At 48.8% G+C, this 20,942-nt stretch overlaps 1 protein-coding gene across 5 annotated transcripts in view; it reads left to right on the top strand.

Moving 5' to 3' along the window:
• NFATC2 (nuclear factor of activated T cells 2) overlaps window positions 1–20,942 on the top strand; it is an 82,107-nt gene that overhangs the window by 46,953 nt on the left and 14,212 nt on the right. For 3 of the 5 annotated variants that reach the window (XM_072917013.1, XM_072917015.1, XM_072917012.1), the window contains exons 7-9: window positions 3,623–3,678; window positions 4,451–4,577; window positions 6,112–8,488. In XM_072917013.1, coding sequence (XP_072773114.1) covers window positions 3,623–3,678; window positions 4,451–4,577; window positions 6,112–6,926 — 998 coding nt within the window. In that variant the 3' untranslated portion in view covers window positions 6,927–8,488. Of the gene's footprint in view, window positions 1–3,622; window positions 3,679–4,450; window positions 4,578–6,111; window positions 8,489–20,942 lie in introns of those variants that run through there. The other 2 variants (XM_072917014.1, XM_030288680.4) reach the window with 1 other exon arrangement.

Genomic DNA, 20,942 nt, shown 5'->3' on the forward strand with positions numbered 1-20,942 from the left:
CTCCTGCCCATTGCTCAGGCAGGTTTAATTCTATGCAATAAGCAGCTATCTGCACTTGTAGACTTTGGATTAAATTATTAATCAGGCTGGGGTTGACTCTTCTGTGTTTCCAAGCAGGAGCTGTTTGTCCCGTTTGTGGCATGACAGAATTACGGGGTAATTAAGGCCAGAAGGGATCTCTGGAAGGTTCAGCACAACCTCCTGCTCAAAGCTAAACACATTTCTGGTGCCAGGCACCTCCTGGGCTCCAGGGAAGGGCCTTTGGTGTGACAGGGTTTGTGCTGTGCTGTCACATCAGCCTTAGGATTTTTAGTACATCCTTACAATCACAATCCCGTTTTCGTTGAGGGCTTTCTCCAACATCCACTTTAATTTCCTCCTAAAAAGATTTGCGTTTATGCACATCATAAAGGTGATAAATGTGTTGACAGTTTGGTGCAGGTCTTGTCTATTCATAATTTCCTGAAATGATCCCGAGACTTCTCCGTTTATTCCTCCTGCTCTCCATTAGCTCCCAGAGTGTGCATAATCTGAAGTTTTCTTTTCATTACCAGGAAAAAGAATAGGTTAGAGAGAGAGACTTGTGAATGCAGTTGTATTTTTCATTTTCCTCACAGCCTCCCTCATCCTTCTGCCAAAAGCTCCCCATAATGTGCATATCCAGAGCGGTTAAAGGAAAAGCAAATATTGATTGTCTCGGGCTAAGGCGAAGCAGTGAGACAGATGGAGCCACATCATCATATTGAAGCAGAAAGGTCAGGAGTGAGCTGCAGAGTGCTTCAATTCACCAGGGCTCAAAGAGCAGGGATTGCTGCTGCTGACAGATTTGTTAGAAACCTGTTTAGCTGCCACAAATATGGAATCTATCCAAACAGAAGCATCTATCATTGTTGGAATTATAACCCCAAATACGTTTGTTTCTTGTTTGCCTTTTCTCATTCTTACTTTTGACCCACACAGCCTTTGGACTCAGCCTGAACATCATTTGATTTTTATGGTTGGCTTCTTTAGCTTTTAGTGCAATTTCAGTGGCTCAGTTACTAAATCAAACCCCCTGTGGTTGTGCTTGCATGTGTTCCACAGGCTCCTTGAATGTGCCACATGACTTGGAGGCCCGTTTCTACTTTAGTTTTTGCATTTGGGATCAACAAATCCTTTTGATTTCCACCTTCTTTGTGAAGTTAGTGCTGTTGCATCTGCACAGACTGTTTGAATTTAGCAGTACAGAAACAAAGATGAAAACATTCTGCCTGGAGCAAAACCAGTGTCAAATATTCCTGCTTGGCTGTCCTTGTTGTCGGGACATCTTCATGTGGCATTGCTGAGATAGCTCTGATGGGTGTCTCTATCAGAGCTCTCACTTAATTATGTCTTTTCTTGTTTCCTTTTCCCTCCTCTTTCCTTAGAGAACTCAAAAAATTATCCTTTGGGGTGTTTAGGAGTGTGGGGAGGTTCCTTAACACACACTGTGATGGTTTCTTTTCTCTAAGGTCACCTAGAAGAGGAATCTCCCCATTGAGCATTTACTGCCTCATAATCAGACAAGGATTTGCTGGATTAACCCTCTCAATATTTTGGCTCCCTTTCCCTGTTTCTGTCTCAACAGCAGCAAGGAGTTGGCTGCACTAACAGGGGTACAAATTGAGTATAGCAGTGGCCAAAGTGGATGCTTATGTTAAATGGCATTAAATAATGGAATATTTCCCATGCCTTTGCAGCAGCCCCTTGGGGTGGCAGTGGCACAGCTCTGCTGGGGCCATCCCAGCCCCAGCAGCCACTCAGCCCCAGGGTAGAAAGGACACCTGGAGGGAACTTCAAAAAAGGAGAGAGAAAACTGGGAGTCGTTCAGTGTTCCCTCCTTGAGCAGGAGCAGCTGGGAGCCTGGAACCTCCTGATGGGGCCACACTTCCAATTCTTCGGGATTTCCTGATGGGGCCACACTTTCAACTCTTTGGGATCTCCTGATGGGGCCACATTTCCAACTCCTTGGGATTTCCTGATGGAGCCACACTTCCAACTCTTTGGGATTTCCTGATGGGGCCACATTTCCAACTCTTTGGGATTTCCTGATGGGGCCACACTTCCAATTCTTCAGGATTTCCTCATGGGGCCACACTTCCAACTCCTTGGGGTCTCCTGATGGGGCCACTTCCAGCTCTTCCCTGGCCATGTCCATTGCCCAGGGAGGGTTGGGGTGAGGGAGCCCAGCAGGGCTGGTGCCCCCTGCCCCACCAGCAGCTCCAGGAGCCCATCCCAAGGGAGGGAGGGAGGGATGGGAGCCCTGACCTGCAGGAAAAGCTGCCTGTGCCCCATGGGTGTGAGCAGAGCTGCCCAGGGTGGGGTTTGGGCAGGTGAGGTTCTGTCCTGGGGCTGGGGCAGCCAGGGAGCCCAGGGCTGTGTCCTGGCCACAGCTGGGAAGAGGCTGCCCAGAGAGCCCAGCACATCTGTCAGCTCATTGTCTGCACCCAGCGCAGAACAAAGAGCACAACAACAGAAGAAATGCAAAATGCATTTAAAAATACCCTTTCATTTCCCTTTTCGCCAGAAGCAGAAGTGCTTAAATAACAGAGGACAAAAGCAGCTCTTGCAGAACTTCCAAGAGTTGGGAAAAATAAAAAGCCCTGTGAGAAGGATTTGGTTTAGGAGATTTCCCCCCTCACCCTGCCCAGTCTGGGGAACCCCAAAGCAGGCAGAGCTGCTCCCCCTAAAGCAGACAGCAGCTCCTGGCTGCAGCATTCCCAGTCCATCAGGTCCTTGGGATATCTGTCCCCTGGCCAGCTTAAAAGCAAGTTTTCAGAAAGGTATGAAGCAATTTCCACCCCCCCAATCAGTACTTTCCTTCTGCAAATTGCTTGGCTAAAAGGCTCAATGGAATCAAAGGAATAAAGATTTAAAAAAAAAAAAAAAAAAAAGAAAGCACTCAGCACAGGGGTTACTGTGGTGGTTCTCCATACAGGGGGATCAAATTTTATTTTCCTCTCTAAATACAGTTTGTGTAACTCAGGGTGGAGATGAGCTGCATGGGTGCAGTTGGTAAGGGCAGCAGAGCTTGCAGTGGCTCAGGGTAGGTAGGGCTGTCCCACATGCAGTGCAGTGCTCCTGCACTGAGTACAGTGAATATTTGGTGCTTTACCATGGCTCTAGGGCTCTCAGTGGCATTCTGTGGGAATCCATGTGGTCTTGGCTTAAAGCAGCAGAAAGTTTGCTGAGCTGCTGACCCAGTGTGCCCATTCACCACGTACATGACCTCCTGATGCCCTCCACCAGTCAGGCTGGACTCAGGCCCGCTAAAAAGCAGATGTTGCACCTGTGCTAAATATTTCATTCCTCAGCTTGGCTAATTTCTACATAAACATTGAATTTTAATATGTATGTAAGCTCTTTCCTGGCGAGAGAAGTGTTCAGTGATGTGTTTAAATGAAATGCTGCTGCTTTTGGTTAGGACTGGGAAGGTGCTTGAAATAATGTCCATTTTGAGAGCTTTGCTAACTGAATGCCTTTGATTTGTCTCTCTATTTTTTTTTTTTTTAACTGAATGCCCTTGATTTGTCTCTCTCTTTGTTTAACTTCTGTGATTTAAAAAAAAAACCACAATGAGGTTAATGTTGTGATATTCTTCTAGATGGGCAGCAGATCTGGGAAATGGAGGCAACGGTGGACAAAGACAAGAGCCAGCCCGTAAGTATGGACCACTGGGTGTCCTCTCCTGCAGCTGCAGTGCACAGCTTGTGCTCCAGGGGAGCTTCCAGGAGCAGAGAGAGCAGCAATGCCACGATGAGCAAGTGGCAAATGCTGCAGCAGTGCCTGTGCTGCAGGGAGCAGCAATTCCTGCAGCAGGAACCCCCCAGGGCAGCCACAGCTGGGTTCTGTCCTGTGCCAGCCCAGGCTCTGCAGCTGCTGCCTCCTGTGCCAGCCCTGGCTGCTGGGTCCCAATCCAGGTCTGTCCTGCAGGGTTTCCAGTGCTCTTTGGGGGGATGGAGCCCCTCTGCTCCCTTGGCTTGCTTGGGCAGCAGAGCTCTCAGGAGCCAGCAGTGGCACTGCCATGGGCCGTGCCTGCCCGGGAGGCAGCGGGGATAAATCAAAACCTACAGAATAATTTAGTTATTCCAACAAAAAGAGGGAATTCTGCAGTGCACGCTCCTTTATCAAGCACTGTGGGATTAGCAGAGCTTCTGCATTTGTCACCATTTCATGTTTTATTTGTAGCTGAGACTTCTCTCTCCAAGTTCAGGACAGCACCAAGTGCAGGAGGGATACAGTCCATAGAAACCAACTTGTCAGTACCAAAAATCTTCTGGTTTTTCACCATCTGCCCCTTTTCTCTCATACCCTTCTTTACAGGGGTGAATAGGGAGATTCCTCTTGTGGAGGCGTAGCAAGGGAGCTGCACACAAGCCCTGGCCAGCCCCAGGTGCTCATCCCTTCCTGTGCCCTGTGTTATTTATTTCAGAGCATGCTTTTTGTGGAAATACCCGAGTACAGGAACAAGCACATCCGCACAGCCGTGAAGGTGAATTTCTATGTCATCAATGGCAAAAGGAAAAGAAGCCAGCCCCAGCACTTCACCTATCACCCAGGTAATTCTCAGGGACAGAGCCACTTGTTGTCTTAGTTCATGAGCAGGATTTGATTTTCTGCTCTGTTGTTTTCTTGCTGTTCTGTGAGGATATAAACGTTGCTAATTTAATTCAGCACTCGACAGCTGCTTGGTTTAAAAGATGCCTGTGATTTATGGTGAGGAATTTCCATCAGTTTGGGGTGTCAGTTATCTGTTATTTTGGCAATGGGCTGATGCTGCCCCATTCACTTGGTGGAAGTTGGCCAAGAGTCTCAGTGGGAACAGGCTCAGTCTGGGACATGGTGTGACCCTCAGAAAACCACGAGTGTTGCCTTCTCTGACGTGTCCAGCAATAAGAAAACATCAGATCTGGGAAAGGGCTTGGGATGGAGGAAGGCAAGCAATATATATTCTTCAGAGTGAGGCTAGCTGAGAAAAATAGAAATGCTTTTGTGATGTTCTTCCTCTGGGGGATTGGTGAGCCGTGTCACAATAAATATAACAGGATTACTAATGAGATTCCCAGAATTTCTCAGCTTTGGCTGGGGGGAAATATTGTGAGAAAATCGGAGTATTGTGTTTGTGGAAAGCAATGAGCATAAAATAACAGCACCAGATTTTATGCAAGCTTCAAATGATGTCTTAATTTGACTTGTCTCTAAGGAAAGGCAGACATTCGTTCAGACTCTTATTTTGCTCTCCTCCAGCCTGAAAATCTCTGGTCCTCTCCCTGAATTTATGAACTCAATAGGGTATCACCAATGTAAAGGGTTTGTACAGTTGCTAAATTGTTCTGCTCTGGAGCAGTATTGAGAAGCACACTTCTATCTAAATACAATCCCTAAAATAGACCACTTAGGAGAGGGAATCTTTACTTCCAGACAGGAATTTTGCATGACCACTGTATGGTTTCCATTGTGTGGTGTTCCTGTAGAGAGTTTTGGGGAATATGTGACAAAAAAAATCATTGGAAATGTAGAGGACCATCATTTACCCCACCAGGATTCATACAACCCTTACTAAATCATGGTCTTTTAAATGATGGTGTCAGACAGGTCTTCAGCTCTCAGCACTGGGGAAACTTTGTGCAGCAGAGACAAAACTCTAAAATAGTTCAGCTCTGCCTTTGGTCACTTGTTAAATGTTTGGCAGAAAGATGGGGAGTTGTTTATGTCCTGGGATTTCTATTGATTCAGTCTCCTTTGAGATGGAAGTACTGCACAAAACACCTGTCTATGACTTCTTATTTTGACTGTGTTCCAGAATGGCCCTTAAATGAATTGAAACAGGAGCTGAAGTGTTGAATTTTTCAATGTTAGCAATTTGTGGTTCACTAGTACATTAAAGATTTTTCAAGAATCTCTTAGCACAGAGTGCTTTGAAGAATCTTTGCCATGTTGCATGTGGGTGATTTATTAAACTCAGTGTTTGTGACTTATGAATTTACACACACAAATCTTGTAAAAGGCTTAAATCTCTTATTGCTTCAAGGAAAACCTCTCTGTTTCTCCTCAGCTCGTTACGAATAACGTCCTTTGCATGCTTTATTCTAGTACCATCCATCAAAACAGAGCCCATTGATGACTATGATCCAGCCCTAATCTGCAGTGCAGTGCACAGTGCTCTGGGGACTGTAACACAGCCTTACTATTCACAGCACACAATGGCCACCGAGTCCCCTTCCTGCCTGGTGGCCACCATGGCTCCTTGCCAGCAGCTGCGCTCGGGCCTCTCCTCTCCCGACTCGCGGTACCAGCAGCAGAGCCCGGCGGTCATTTACCAAAGGAGCAAGAGCCTGAGCCCCAGCCAGCTGGGCTACCAGCAGCCGGGCCTGGTGGCCGCTGCCGTGGCGGACGCCCACCGCTCGGTGCTGGTGCACGCCGCGTCCCCGGCGCAGAGCGCGGCCGTGCTGCAGCCCTCCGCGGGCCAGCCGCAGCAGCAGCCTGCCCCCGTCATCCACTACTCGCCAACCAGCCAGCAGCTGAGGTGTGGCAGCCACCAGGAGTTCCAGCACATCATGTGCTGCGAGAATTTCCCCGCCGGCGCGGCCAGGCCCCAGGCCAGCCCGGCGCAGAGGCTCAGCCCCGGCTCCTACCCCGGCGTCATCCAGCAGCAGGCGGCCCCGGGCCCGCGGGCGGCCAAGAACGGGCCAGGCAGCGAGCAGAAGGACGTGCTGCCTGCAGGAGTGACCATCAAGCAGGAGCAGAACCTGGACCAGGCCTACCTGGATGATGGTAAGCGCTGTGCCCCTCTCCGGGCGGCTTTGTTGGAGGGAGGGGTGAGGTTAGAGCTCTCAGTGTTCCTCGCCGTGGTCCCCTTTGCTGGGGGGGACATCTGCTGTGTCAGGCTGGATTTGGGAACTTCATGAGGTGTGTTTTTGGCTGATGGCAAAGCACTTTGGCCACTCACCCACAGGACCCCTCTGCTTGCTCCGTGCCACGGGCTCGGCTGCCACGTTGAGCTGGTCCCATTTTGTCTCCCTTTGCCAAAGGTTCCATCGCCAGTTTGGGAAATGGCAGATCTGAAATGACACGCGCTTCTTAATTATTTTATTATATTTCTTCGTATCAGGGCAAAGTCCACTTTGTAAAATGCTCTTGTACATTTTGTACCAAAAAAAAAGCCCATTGAGCAATCTATCAAGGCCTGTAATGAATGGGGTAGTGCTGCAGGCAAAACCATTGCAGATGTTCTAGATGAACAGTGGGACATTGATAAGTTAAACAGTGCTGTTCCTTTGCTGTGAGCCAGCTGATTTAGCCTTTAGGAATGAACATAAGTTAGAGTAAAGCTTTCTTTGAGCGTATCCTGCTTATTCTTAGGTAGGCAGCTCTTGGCAGTCTGGTGGATTGGTTCTTTTATTAAAGCATGTTTCTGGCAGGAGGAAATCAATGCAAAATTAATAGTGCAGCTGGACACTGCAATCACAGAGAGCAGCAGCAAACCCAACACTGATTTTAGTGGGAGCAGAGTGAGGCTGCTGGAAATACTGCTGGAAATGCAGGATGTTCCTGTGCAGGAAGTGCAGACTATTGTCACAAATGGGAGCTCTGCTCTCCTCTCAGTGCGGGCAGTGGCAGGCTCCATCTCCTGGGTGTGCTCCAGGATGTGCTCCCAGCGCCCAGCAGTTTGGGATTGTTCCTGCACTTACCTGCAGTTGTGAAATTGTGCCTGTGAAAGTTCTGCTCTCCTCAGCTTGGGTCCTGAGTGCTCTGTGTGGTGTGCAGCCTTTGCTGCTGGCTTTGTGGGCAGAGTTTGGACGGTTTCCTCTCTTAGCTGTGTTTGCAGAGTGGTTGATGCAGCTTTGGTGCCATCGCAGTAAAATCTGGAGAGTTTTTACTGGTTCCCTTCTCTGGGCAGGAGATTCAGGAGTAAATTTAACTTGGGAGATTCACTTTTCATTCAGGGAATTGGGTATGATAACAAAGCAAGAGAATCTTTCTGACAGGAGAACTAAACACTGTTATTTAGGGTAATTTTAATATGAGAAGCTGAGAGATTCTTCCACATTTTTAAAAATTCTTGGTACACACCTTGTGAAAGAAAGAAAAGTGAAAGCTTTTACTTCAAGAGTCTATCTTCAAAGTCTAGCTGTAGTCCATGTAAAAGAGCTCCCAGTGTGACTGCAAAGTTAATTCTCCTGGTTTTGAACCAGGCCAGTGACACCCAATCCAGCACAGCTCTGCAGGAATGCACTCAGCCTCCCTGCTGAGGGAGCCAGCAGGCAGGACAGCAGCAGCTCAGAGGGAAATCCAGGCTGCTCCTTGGTTCATCTTGCTTGCAGCTGGAGATTGCTTTATCAGTCGTGCCACCCAAGTCAGGCCAGGCAGGATGGGCCACGTGCAGCCTCTGTACTGACCTCAGTGATCTGACATCAGCTGGAAGTGTGACTTGGGGAATTCTGATTTACTTTAACGCTTTGCAAAGCGTTTTCATTCAGGACTTGAATTGAAAAGCCGCATTGTTTGCTGCTGGGGAAAAGTGACTCAGAACATAACAAAAGCCATGTTTTTCCTGACTAGAAAGTTTGGGTTTGTGCTTTATAGTATTAAAAGAAAGCAAACCTAAAGGATTATGGAGGCTTTGCCCTTAAATCCCCTTTATCCAGAAAGCTCTTGTGAGATGAAGTGAGCTGCGAGGTCCTGCAGTGATTTTCACGGGCAGACACGGAGCTGCTGCTGGCCCAGGCAGCCTTGGCATGAGCCAGCTGCTGCTGCTGCTGCTGGGCTCTTGGGCAATCGCTGCTGGTGCCTCTCACTTCCCTTTGCTCTTCCTCCCTTCCCCCATCTTCCTCCTCCCCCTGCCTTGTTCTCCTTTCTCCAGAGTTCTGCTGACATCCAGCTTTCGTCCCTTGGCTCTCGTGGCCTCCTCTCACCAGCCCTTGCCCGCTGCCTCCATGGTTAACCCACAGCCTCGGTGTTCTGGGCTTTGTTCCTATTCTCAGCTTTGCCACAAACTGTGCAGTGACCTGGCATGGCAGTTCCTCATTGCTGGAGCTGGTGCCTCTCAGAGTGGGCACGCTGAGAGTGCTGGGGCTGTCCTGGCAGTGACCAGAGCAGAGCATCCCACAGTGACACCCTTGTCATTGCCTCTCTCAGCTCCCTGCAGTCCCTGCTGGCATTGTCTTCTCCTCCTCCCTGCTGTAACAAGATGTTATTTGTCCTTCCTGAGACCATGGCTTGGCTTTGCTCGGAGCCTTCAGCGCTCCACAGGGCACAAACACAGGAACTCAGCACATTTAACCTGCCTTGAAAAGATCAGAGCTGTTCCCCCCTCTGCAAGAGGATTCCAGGCCTGTGAGCTCTCGAGGCTGGGTGCAGCCAAACCAGCCCGGAGCCCAAGGCAGGTGATGGCAAGGATTTACCATCTGCTGATGGGTTTTGCTGAGTTCAGGAGAGCTTGGTGCCCAGCTGGTGCCCTCCCCAGCCCCTTGGTGATGGTTTCAGCAGAGCTGTAGCTGGTTTCTGGCCCTGCTGCAGATGTGCAGAGCTGCCACTTGCTTTCTGGAAGGAGACACTGGCCCCTGTGCTCGGGGAGGAGGTGCCCAGCCCAGCCTGGGCTGCCTCTGCAGCTTCCCAGCCTTCCCCTCCCAGCCAGAAAGACAAACCAGGCTCCCAGGAAGGAAGGTGGATTTGGATATGCACCCATCAGGGACTGATGCAAGTCCAGCATTGCCACACATTGCCTTCACACACCTACTCCTCCGTGTTTCTCTGTGAAATCCATATATCTGTAACCTTCTGATAGCAAATACTGGGAGGAATCCCCAGAGGAGGGGACTGTTCATGAAACATGGCCAGGGAAACCTGTGTTACACACCTCAGCCTCAGAGATTCATTACTGCTGGAATGACTTTGGGGTGAGGAGAGTGTCAGGAGTGTCCCTGAGTGTCAGGAGACCCTTGAGGATACATCAGGTGTCCAGGCCAGTGCTGGCAGGCAGGGATCAGCCTCAAATGATCAGCATCTGCAAGTGAAAGCCATGGGGTGACAGAGTGATAAGCTCCTTTCAGCCGAGGCCTCATCTTAATATTATTCATAACCAAACCGCCCACGAAGGTAAAAGTTACCCAAACAATCACATAAATATGTTGACAAACAGAATGTTAATCTCGGAGCACTGAGATTAACCCTTTACAGCACAAAGCCAGCTCAGAATGCAGTTCTTGGCAGCACTGTCTGCAGTCCCTGGTGGGGCAGGGGCGAGGGGTGACCAGGGTTGGGGCACTGACTGTGCTCCTCCTGCAGAGCTGCTGGGCTCCTGTGCAGCTCCTGTGCAGCTCCTGTGCAGTTCTCCAGCTGGGACACAGACACGAGGCTCAGTTCCACACACAGATCATGGCTGTGCACTCATGCTTGTGGAGCTTGAGCGTTATCAGCCTGCCTGCCTTAGATTGAGATCTTTTCACTTCAGCTGTCAGGCTGAACTTTGCAAAGAAAAATGATTGTCATTGTTCAAATAGTAACTGTCTAACCACATCTGACACGCCGAAGTCTCTGCTGGATACAGCAGCTCTAAATTATTTTTGGTGCACAGTGATCTCCTCTGGGGAGGAGAGGAGCGAGGTTAGGCAGAGGCTGTGTCGTGGTTTATCAGGCTGCAGATCAGCAGAGATGGTTTAGAGTGAGCTCAGGTATTTCGCAGAAAGCTCCAGGCCTCAGATATTTCTTTAGAAAGCGGCTGTGCAGGATGTGCAGTGTGGTCCTCACGTCACCCAGCACTCCAGATCACCTCCATGACAAGCTGCGTGCTCCCTTGTGCAGGTTTGCTCATCCAGCAGCACTCAGGGTGTTACATCCCTGCATTTCCTTCCTGTGTTCTTTCACTGAACAGCAAGAAAACCCTCAGCCTGTGCCCATGCACCGTGCCATGAAATCCACATCCCTCCTTTCCTTCACCTCCAGCAGGAAGCTTTCTTTTCTCTTCTGGCCATCTCTGTTCTCCTTGGGCAAGGAGACATGCCCACATCCCTCTTCCCTTCACCTCCAGCAGGAAGCTTTCTTTTCTTTTCTGGCCAGCTCTGTCCTCCTTGGGCAGGGAACAGAGGGAGTTTCTCCTCAGAACACCCTGTCAGAGCCCAGAGTGCTGCTGCCAGCCCGTCCTGGGTGCTGGGGCTGGGTGCTGGCACATCCTGGGCACCCTGCTGGCCCTGCCGTGGGTCAGGGCTGGCACAGGCAGCTCCTGCCAGCCAGGGCTTCCAGAGGGAGCCCCTCTGAGCCCTGAGCTGCACTGGCAGGGCAGGGGGCTGGAGAGCAGCTGCTTTTCTCCCTGAACATGGCTTGAGCCCGTGCACAGGCGGCACAGAGGATGCTGGCTCCAGGGACACGTTTTGGGTTGGTTTGTAGTTGTTTGCATCTCGTGTCCGCACACTGAGTTAAGTAGCAAGACGGGGCAGAGGGGACTGTTCTTGTTTCCTGGCATTTTACACAGGGGTGAATTTGAATCCTACAGATGGGCCAGGGTTCAGTTTTGAGCAGCTATTTGCATCTAAAAAAGACATGCTCTGTTTTGAATTAGAACTCCTTTTCATAGAAGGTGTGGTCATTTCTGCTCAGGCAGAATTTGACTAAGAGTTAAGCCTGTATGTTCTCCAAAACATTTTGCTCAAACACTCTAGCAAATCTCTGTATTCATCAGGCTCATTCCTGAAGCTCTGACTCACATTATTACAGTTTTTCTGTTCTCTGCTGGGACCTTGCAGCACTCCCTCAGTACACTGCAGCTTTATTTTTGGGTCACTGCTCTTGTGGGTTTGTGTTAGGATCCCCATGCCCCTGTCCTATGCCTTGCTTTTCTTTCTCTCTTTTTCTAAAAAGAGAAAAAGCCATCATTCTGCTCCCAAAACCCCAAAGTCTGCTGGCAGGAAGTAGGAAGATCAGCTTGTTAGGAGGAAAGTCTGGGTTCAGTCTGAGCTTGGTCTTTCAGCAAAGTATTTAACTTCCCTGTGCTTCAGCTTACCATTATTAAAAAGTACCTTATCCTTCCCTCTTGTACAGTTAAGCATTAATTAATTTGTGTTAGAAGCACACACAGATTCTCAGAAAAAACCCTACACTTGCATACCTGAATATGAATGAAGTATTTTTATTGTTGTAGCAGGCTCCATCTGATCTTCTTCTTCTTCACCTCTAGCAACAATTCAGTGTTTAAAAGTTCAGACAAATCCAGCCCCATTTGAAGACTGCCCTTTCCCCAGCAGCCCCAAAGCATGCAGACCAAAACAAAGCGAGAAAGAAAAACCCATACATCCCAAATCAGCAGTGGAGGAAGGAAGAAAATGAATCGAGTGATTAAAACCATCGTTCCACTGGCACCTCTTTGTTCTGGAGCTCAGGAATCTTTAATTGGTGCAGTCAGTGCCCACAGGCAGTTGTGTCACAAAGCGTTTCCTGTGGAGGAGCACAGGAACATGCAGAGCCCATTGGGAGCCCAGGGCTGCACGAGGGGCACGAGGGCACTGCTGCCTCCTCCGTGGGCACTGCTGCCTCCTCCGTGGGCACCTGGTCAGTAAACCCCAGTTCTGGCATCTGAGGTGGAAGGCACGTCCCCCTTTGGAGCTGACTGTTATCAGCTGAAAGCACTCAGCTCTTGGGAGCCATCAGGCACATTTCAATGATAGTTTTGAAATAGTGGCAAAGAGTTACTTGAAAAAAAGAACTTGTTCGTGCAGTTGGGAATTGAAAGCTTCTAAACCACAATAAAGTCCTTTCCCAGACTTGCTGTCCATTTAGACCAAGCTCATGGCATTCCTTAGACAGTCTGAATCACAGGCAGCAGACAGCTCTTACAAAGGAGACCATAGACACCCATCTGTTGGGAGGCATCTGCCAAAATAGACCATACATTTACTTTTATTCCTTCAATCCACTTGCAATTTAAAGGGATAATAACAATAACTTTTTCACTCCAGTGCAGGGAAATGGTAATGAATTAAAGTTATTCCGCTGCAGAAGGAGGCAGACAGGCTTGTCCCCAGCTCTCACAGGGGGTGAAGTGGGATCAAAGCTTTTGAGGCATTTGGCTCCAGCTGGGGCAAGAAGTCAGTGGTAAAAGTGTGGCTTTCCTGGGGAATCCCAGACTTCCAGGTCCCCCCAGATGTGCAGGAGCTGGAGCAGGGCTGTGCTGCGGGTGGTTAAATGGTGCTGCACTGGAGGGAGGGCCTGGCAGAGCTGGTGTCTCCTCTCTGTGCCTTTCCCAGGCTCAGTCCCTCCAGGTGTATCTGTTGGGAGCTGGAGGTGCTTTCCAGCAGTCAGCAGTGGCTGGCAGGTCACTGCCACTGGGGCCATCCTGCCAGAGACATTCTCATTTCTGGGGACGAGTCTGGAGGCTGAGCAAAACTGTTGTGTGAGAAGTGCAGGGTGTGAGGAAAAGGGATCTTCTACAAGCTGGGAGTGACTCTGGTGCTTCACACAGCAATTCTGTCAGTGCAGTCAAAATCTAACAGTTTTGACAGCAGTTTTTAGAAATGGGGACTTTGGTGATGAGAGGTGTGCAGCTAGAAAATGGTTTATAGCAAAACCGTGTGAAGTAGGAAGGGATTAACTCATTCTAGTGCTGAATTCTCCATTTTTGCATTGAACCAGAGAAGTGCTTTCTGAAAACCTCAAGCAGGGCTTGTGTTACACTCCAGCAGCTCACCACAGAGCTGTGCTGGTTAAGGTGGTTGGTTTTTTTTTTTTTTTCAATTTTATTTTGCTAACACAGCTATAATGGTGAAAACCCTGGTAGAAACAGAGCTCTGCTGGTGTCAAACCCTGGGATCAGCAGAGTCAGGCCGAGTCAGGGAGCCCAGCAGCTCTTTCAGCACAGGGATTTGTGCTGGGGTGACTCTGCACGGGCAGGGGGTTTGTTCCTGCTCAGCTGGGGTAGCTGATAGAATAAATATGAGCATCAGGGGAAACAGAAGGGATTTTGATGTGACAATAATTGCAGAGCTCAGCCTGCCTGGTCTCTTGACCACCTCAGAATGAATCCCAGTAGCTCCCAGCAAAGGTGATGCCCTGAGCTGGGCTCATGTACAGGAGCAGGCTGTGCTCGGGGGCCTTGTACCTGCAGCAAGGTGGGTGTTTGCCAATAAAATCCTCTCAGCTCCACTTCAGAATGGGCATGATCTAATTGAATATTAATTAGTGAACCAGCTCACATCCATGGCAGCTCAAGGCTTTTGCTAGTTCTTTACAATTTCATTGCAGTTCTTGGAATATTAATAGCAATTTAAAAGTCCTTGTGCAGGTGACTTTTCTTTTCAGATCAATCCAAAATAAACCCAAAATGTTAAAAATACAAACCTGGACGGTTTGGGCTTTCAAAATTCAGACAGACAAAACTGATGCAACTTTGGGGCGGGAGGCTGATTGCATGATTTAAAAACCAGTCTCATGATTGCTGGAGGCCTGACTCATGAGCCCTGAACGCCTGGGTTTGGCACTGCTGCTCCTCACAGCTTCACTTGGTACAAACTGGGTTAATGCTAGGAACGTGCAGAGGTGGGAAAAGATCTTTTCTCCCCTTAAAGCTCGATGTGATCATTGGGAGGATTCGGCTCTTGAAAAGGCAACTCGGGTCCTTTTTGAGCTGCACTGTGAAATGTTGGGAGCAGCTGCTCAGAGCCTTGCTGCTCGGAACAGTTTGGGAAACATCTGCACATTTTTTTAACTGTTGTGAAATAAAATGCTTGGCAAGAATAGCTGTCTTAAAGATCTACAATCTTTTAGTGGTGCAAACTGAAAGGCAGTTTAAAGTCTTCTGCTGTAGAAAAATGCCTGGATTCTCAGCATTACTCGCCCAAGCAGAATTTCTCAGCTCAGGTCACCTCCTGCCAGGGACCAGGGATAGTTGGTGGGGGACTTCTTGTCTGTATAGACCTCTTGTCTCACAAGAATGGAGGCCTAGAATTGATTAGCTTAAAATCCAGGTTTTTCCCACCTGTTTTTCATAGTTTGTTATAAATAATAATGTAATTATATATTTTAATTAACTATACATATAGCAATATAATAATAATTTCAATCAGTATTTATTGATAAGTCTCTGGCCATTTTTAAATTAAGAAAATGGGGATGAATCATCTGAGTTTCCCACCCCAGTTAGTTTTCTTGTGAGAACTCAGAGTAGTGAGAGCTGCTTTTCTGCCCAGCAGAAGCTGGTATGGCCTTACACTGCCCAACCACTTTATTGCTGTTTCCTCACCAGCTCCAAGAGACTTCTGTGCTCACATTTGGGTGCAGTGAGTGCTTAGGGGCATTTGAAAAGCAAATGTACAAGACAATCTGCGCTGGCTGTGAGAGGTCCTGCATGACTAAATAGGTGACTGCAGCTCCTCTGATGTGAAAAAGCAGCAAGCAGCACATCCCTGGCTGTGCCAGAGGGAGAGTCAGGGAGGAACAAATACTTGGAGACCATAAAACTCCCTCAGCACTTTAGCTGCTCCTTTGGATTTTCAGGCAGGTGCTGGCTTTCACACTCTCACTCTGTAATACAACTTTTTCTGTGTTTAGCAAGAAGAAACCTAAAATGTATAAACAATGCAGTCGTGTCTGAATCATCACTCTGAGTCCCCATGCTTCAGCTTTGCAAGCACAGAGATCTGGGCATACATCCAGCTGGGGATTTCACAGATGACTCCTCGCTCTAAGAGGGGTCTGCACAAAAACCTGAAATCCAAGGATTCCCAATTTTGCAAGCATTCACATCCTCCAGTTTGTGTGCACATCTCCGAGGGATGCTGCAGTCTGTTTGGAATTAAAACTCTGATCTCTACAAATTTGCATGACTAATGGTCTGCAAATGACTGAAAACTTGGTCTTGAGTTGGATTTAACCAGTATTAGGTATAAAAGAGTTAAATCTTCAGCTACTGTTAGCTGGAGTCAAACCACTGAGGATCACAGAGCTTCCCCAGGAGCAGCTCTTAGTGACCCAGTGACAAACAAGGCTGACACTCCTCATCTTCTTACACGTTCTCCTAATCCACACAGTTCCCATTTTAATCAAGACATGTCCTTTTGTGGATTTTCAGTTTGGAAACTTTGTACTCCAAAATATAAACTAACCTCTGCCTTCAGCTGAACAACCACTACTTCTTTAGAGTGAGATCACAATTTAGATGTAGTGAGAAAAGGATTGTTGACTTCTGCCTGTGGGTGTTGGAGTGCTAGGTTTCCACCTGAGGGGGAATTCTTCCACGTGGATGATTGTCAGGTGTGGAAGTACAGGTCAGAAGGGGCCGTGGGCATTGGGAAGGGCTGGCTGTGCACCACACACTGCTCTGCAGGAACCTGAGACCCTGCACAGACCCTGCACAGACCCTGGGGTGACGTCCCTGCACAGTGCCAGCAGCGTGGTCCTTTCTCAGCAGTGACTTGCTCTGACTCTCTGCAAGGAGTAACTTGGGCCAGGGCAGAAGCAGCAATAAATTAGAAAAGTGTGAGTTTGCAATCGTTCCCTGTGCCAGGGCAGTCTAGTCAAAGATTCCCAAATTGTGGTGTGGTTTGGTCTGGTTTGGTTTGCTTTCTTAATGATGAATGACTTCATCAGCCGTGAATGAATGGAGTCAAATGTAGGACAAATAGTGAGACACATGAATGACTCCTGTGACATTTGCAGTGGATGGGTGCTGGTTTATTTAGGTGGTTTCTAAGTTTCTTTGGAAAGAGTGAGAGTGACTAAAAGAAGGGGGAACCACTTCATAAGTATGGGGGTCAATGGTGAAATTACTGTGACAGTTAAACCTCCCTGGGCTCAGCATCTGTCATTATGAGCAGCTCAGCCTCAGTTCTTTGGTAAAATCTGGGTTCCAGGAGACTCCACAGCCACGGGGCCAGAGGCCTGGCTGGTGGAGCAGACACTGCATTCCCTTTGTGGTCAGATACCTCCCAGTGCTGGGTCTTCATCAGCCACGTGTGGGTCTCCAGTTCTGCCCAGGAGGCAGCAGGGCTGCTCTGCTGGATGCAGAGGAATCCGGGCTTGGGACTCAGGGAAGTGCCCCAGTTCAAGTCACTGCAGATGAAGTCATGATAATTCTGTACAAATCCATGTTTGCAAAGGCTGGGAAAGGCTGATGTTCGCCTGAAAATCTACCAGGCATCAGGCAAATGCAGGCTTAAATCAGGACTGCGGCAAACATGAGGGGAACTTTTAGCAGCTGCATTTTTTAATTGTAGTTTGGGTTGTGTATCTTTTCTTCCTTAGAATTGCATTGCATTTTCTTTTATCTGATTTCTTCTGCACCCTTGGTCATTGCTTTGAGTGGGGTGCTGTCTCCTTCCTTGGAAAGGAGTCCCAGATTGCAGCATCGGAGGCTCCAGCAGGTAGACCCTGATGTTCAGCTAGGTAGGCTGGGTTACATGAGGGCTCTCCTGAGGCCATCCTGCGGTTTCATACCCTCAGATAACTTAGTGGTGTTGTAAGATATGTTTCCTTTTTTAAAAAATGCCATTGATTTTTATACAAACTTTTCTTCAGGACAATTTTATAGGTATTATAAAAACACAAAACTAGTGCAATGTCTGTTTTAGAAATTACTATCTCTGGCCCTTTGTTTTGTTCTTGGTTACACTTCATCGCTCTTCAAAACTAACATAAATTTTAGATCAAGATTATGACTTCAGAGAATCTCAGACTGTTCAGATAACAATCTTGGTTTAGATGCAGCACTAAATGCTCCTCCAATGTGTCATGCAGAAACACATCTCTGCTTTCAGAGCTCACTGCTGAGTATTGTAAACGCAGGTGAACTCAATGGGAAGCAATGACGATGTTTGACTCAATTCAGAAGGCTGAATTATTTCTTTATTATAACTATGTTAAAATACATTAATATACTATATAAAAGGAGGACACTAAAACTACAGACTACTTTCTCTGACCCTATCTCTAATTCTAACCTGACTCGTGACCCTCTCTGAGGGTCCAGCCCCAGGTTGGTTGGATTGGCCATCAGCTCAAACAATCCTCACAGAATCCAACCAAGCAACACCCCAGGTAAACAATTCTCCAAACACATTCCACATGGGAAAAACAAGAAGCAGAAATAGAAATAGTTTTCTCTTTCATTTCTCTCTGTGCACCTCTATGAAAAATCCTGAGAGGGAGAGAAATGTGCTGCCACAGCTGAGCAGCAGAGTCTGTGCAGGGGCTGGAAGGAGCCTCTGCCATGAGCACATCCCAGAGCAGCACCCCGTAATCATCCAGCCCCTAAAGCCATGAGGAATCCCGGAATGGCTGCAGGGATGCCTTGGTTCAGCAGGCTGTGTGAGCAGCACAAGGCTCTCACTGAGAGCGAGCACACGGTGCTGCCCGGCGCTGCCGGCAGGATGGGAGCTGTGGGATACAGGGTCAGCAAAGGGCAGCCTGCCCAGCCCCTGAGTGCCCCAGGGCAGAGCCTCTGGGGGTCTCTCCTCACCCCACCTCGCCATGCCCGATCTGGGGAGTCCCTGTCTGTGGCACGGAGGCAGGAACGCTTTGGCAGGGCAATAAGTGAGGAAATTCATTTTCTTGTCTCTCGAAAACAGCGCGGCCATCACGCCCCGACTGCTCGAATTTGTTGTGATAGCAAAACAAGTTCTATGGAAACCATTGTGAGCCCTGAGCGGGGCTGCCCAGGAGAGCCGGGGAAAGCCGCTTTTGTTTGTTGTGCTTGGCATCGCTCTGCTCTGGATGAAGATGCTTTAATTTTGTGGGGAGACCCAAGAGAGCATTCCTCTTTTTCCATACCAGAAAGCCTTCCAAGCTGGCATAAGCGTCCCCTCTTTCCAGCTGCTCCTTTCCAAACACACTGTGCCTCCTAAAGATAGTCTTTACAGTGGCTGGGGCTGGTGGAAAACATGAAGCCTGCATGGATTAGCAGAGGAATTCATTTGGGCTGACGAATTGGGTTTCCCTCTATAAACAGCAGTAGTGTTTTCATCTTCTGGACAGCACAGCCAACTTCACGTCCTCCTGCTGCTCGCCCTGCCCTCCGCCTGTGTCCAGCCCAGCTGAGAGCACAGCAAGGCCTCTTGTGGGGGATGGAAAACAGCGCGTGTTCAACGAGGTGTTTGCACCTATCTCCCCTCTCAGACAGGTTTTTTTCCAACCCTTAGAAGAGGTGGTGGGGTTATTTTGTTGGGCTGGGTTTTTTTCCTGCAGTTTATTTTTCTTTCCAGGTAAAAGGGAAATTAAAGTAGTCCCTTCTCCCTGGCTTAGTGACCTTACAAGCAGCCCACACTATGTATTTGCTTTTCTGCTTTGTTTAATTTAAGTACAACGTGCTTAGCATCGGCAGGAGTTGGGGATTCTCTAGAGAGGATTTTGCCTCCCTTTTTGCCCCCAGGGCCCTGCACAGCATCGCTGCCTGCAGGGCCATCCTGCCCCTGCCAGGGGAGCACCTCCAGCACAGCACTGCTCCAAATACATTTTCCTATCTCTTATGCTTCTTTTGTAGCTTGCTTAGTAAATATAATGATGGGGGGTTATTAATCACCCCACATGGTTCCCGTGGTTGCTCAGGAAAGGTGTGAAGGCCAATTTCACGATCAGGCTGCATTTAGTGGTGGTTTGTATTTACCTGACTGTTCAGTGATGGATGATTTTATCCACACCCCTGAGTAACTGAGTGTGGAATTGCAGCTGTGGATAAAAATGGGGGGGATTTGGTCTTTAGCTGGCAGGTGGAAGAATTGTTCAGGTAGTAAAGCTCTGTCCCTTAACTTTACCTATTCACCCTGTTTTCACATGTATAACCCACACCCCATTAAAGATTTGTTCCTTGAAAATAAGTGTCAGCAAGTCCCCACCTCCTCATAACACTGCAGTCTTCCCTGCCCTTTCAAGGCACTCTGACCCAGCCTGTGCTCTTTCTAAATCACAGATAGCGTTGATTTTTCCCATCATAAGATGGGACTTTAAAAAACCAACTCCAAAAAAGCAGAAAACCAGCAAGTGGGTAGCAGTGCTGTAATGATTCGCAGTTTTATTGATGAATACATATTTGTGCAGTCTCCTCACTCCCCTGGTGTGATCACAGGGGAGTTTAGCCCCATCACCACCAGAGTGAGGAGGGGGCTACCCAAGGGGAGCCTGGGGTGCTCTCAGGACAGGCTTTCATGTCTAGGTCCTCCAAGCAAACTCCCTGGCTGCCAGGGGTTTGCAGCTGGAGCATCAGCCACACGAGGCAAACAAAACCCAGCAGATTTCCAAAAGCCTAACAGCTGGATGCAGCTGGCATTCTTGAATTAAGAAAAGCCCAAAGCAGTTGTTCTTCCCCCTTCTCATGCTGGGCAGCAGCGGGGCCAGGCTGGGAGAAAAAGAAAACAGCTGGGGGTGTTTCTGGGCACCCAGAAATGAGGAGTCCCCACTGGGGCCAGTCACCCTCCTGAGTCACAGAATTGCCCGTCCTGTGGCCAGAAGGCTGCAGCCTGTCTCTCCTGAGGGTCATCCCGCCCTCAGCTGGATGACCAAACCCTCTGGAGGCTCTGCTGGCTGTCTCTGCTCCCCGTGGTGATTTCCAGCCCAAAGATAAACTGTGTGATTATTTTCAGTGTTGGTTAGTCATGCTGAGGGGTTGCTTACAGTGCTGTTGAGGGGACCCCAGGAAAGCCCTGTGGTGTGACGCAGCCAGGGCACAGCACACTCCCAGCCCAGCAGCAGGATGCTGACTTGGCCATGAGACATAACCCAGCTCTGCTTGAGGGGCTCTCCCAAGGCCTCTGCTTGCTGTCAGTTCAAAACAGGGGAAGTTTCCAGTTCTGTGATGCTCCTTCTGCCCTCTCCCAGGTCCCTTTAGGAACGTGGTGCTCGAGTCCCTTTGGGAACGTGATGCCCAAGTCACTTTAGGAACGTGGTGCCCAATTCCCTTTGGGAACGTGGTCCCCAATTCCCTTTGGGAATGTGGTCCCCAGGTCCCT

This window comes from Taeniopygia guttata, chromosome 20 (genome assembly GCF_048771995.1).
Source record: "Taeniopygia guttata chromosome 20, bTaeGut7.mat, whole genome shotgun sequence".
In the NCBI taxonomy this organism is placed as follows: Eukaryota; Metazoa; Chordata; class Aves; order Passeriformes; family Estrildidae; genus Taeniopygia; species Taeniopygia guttata.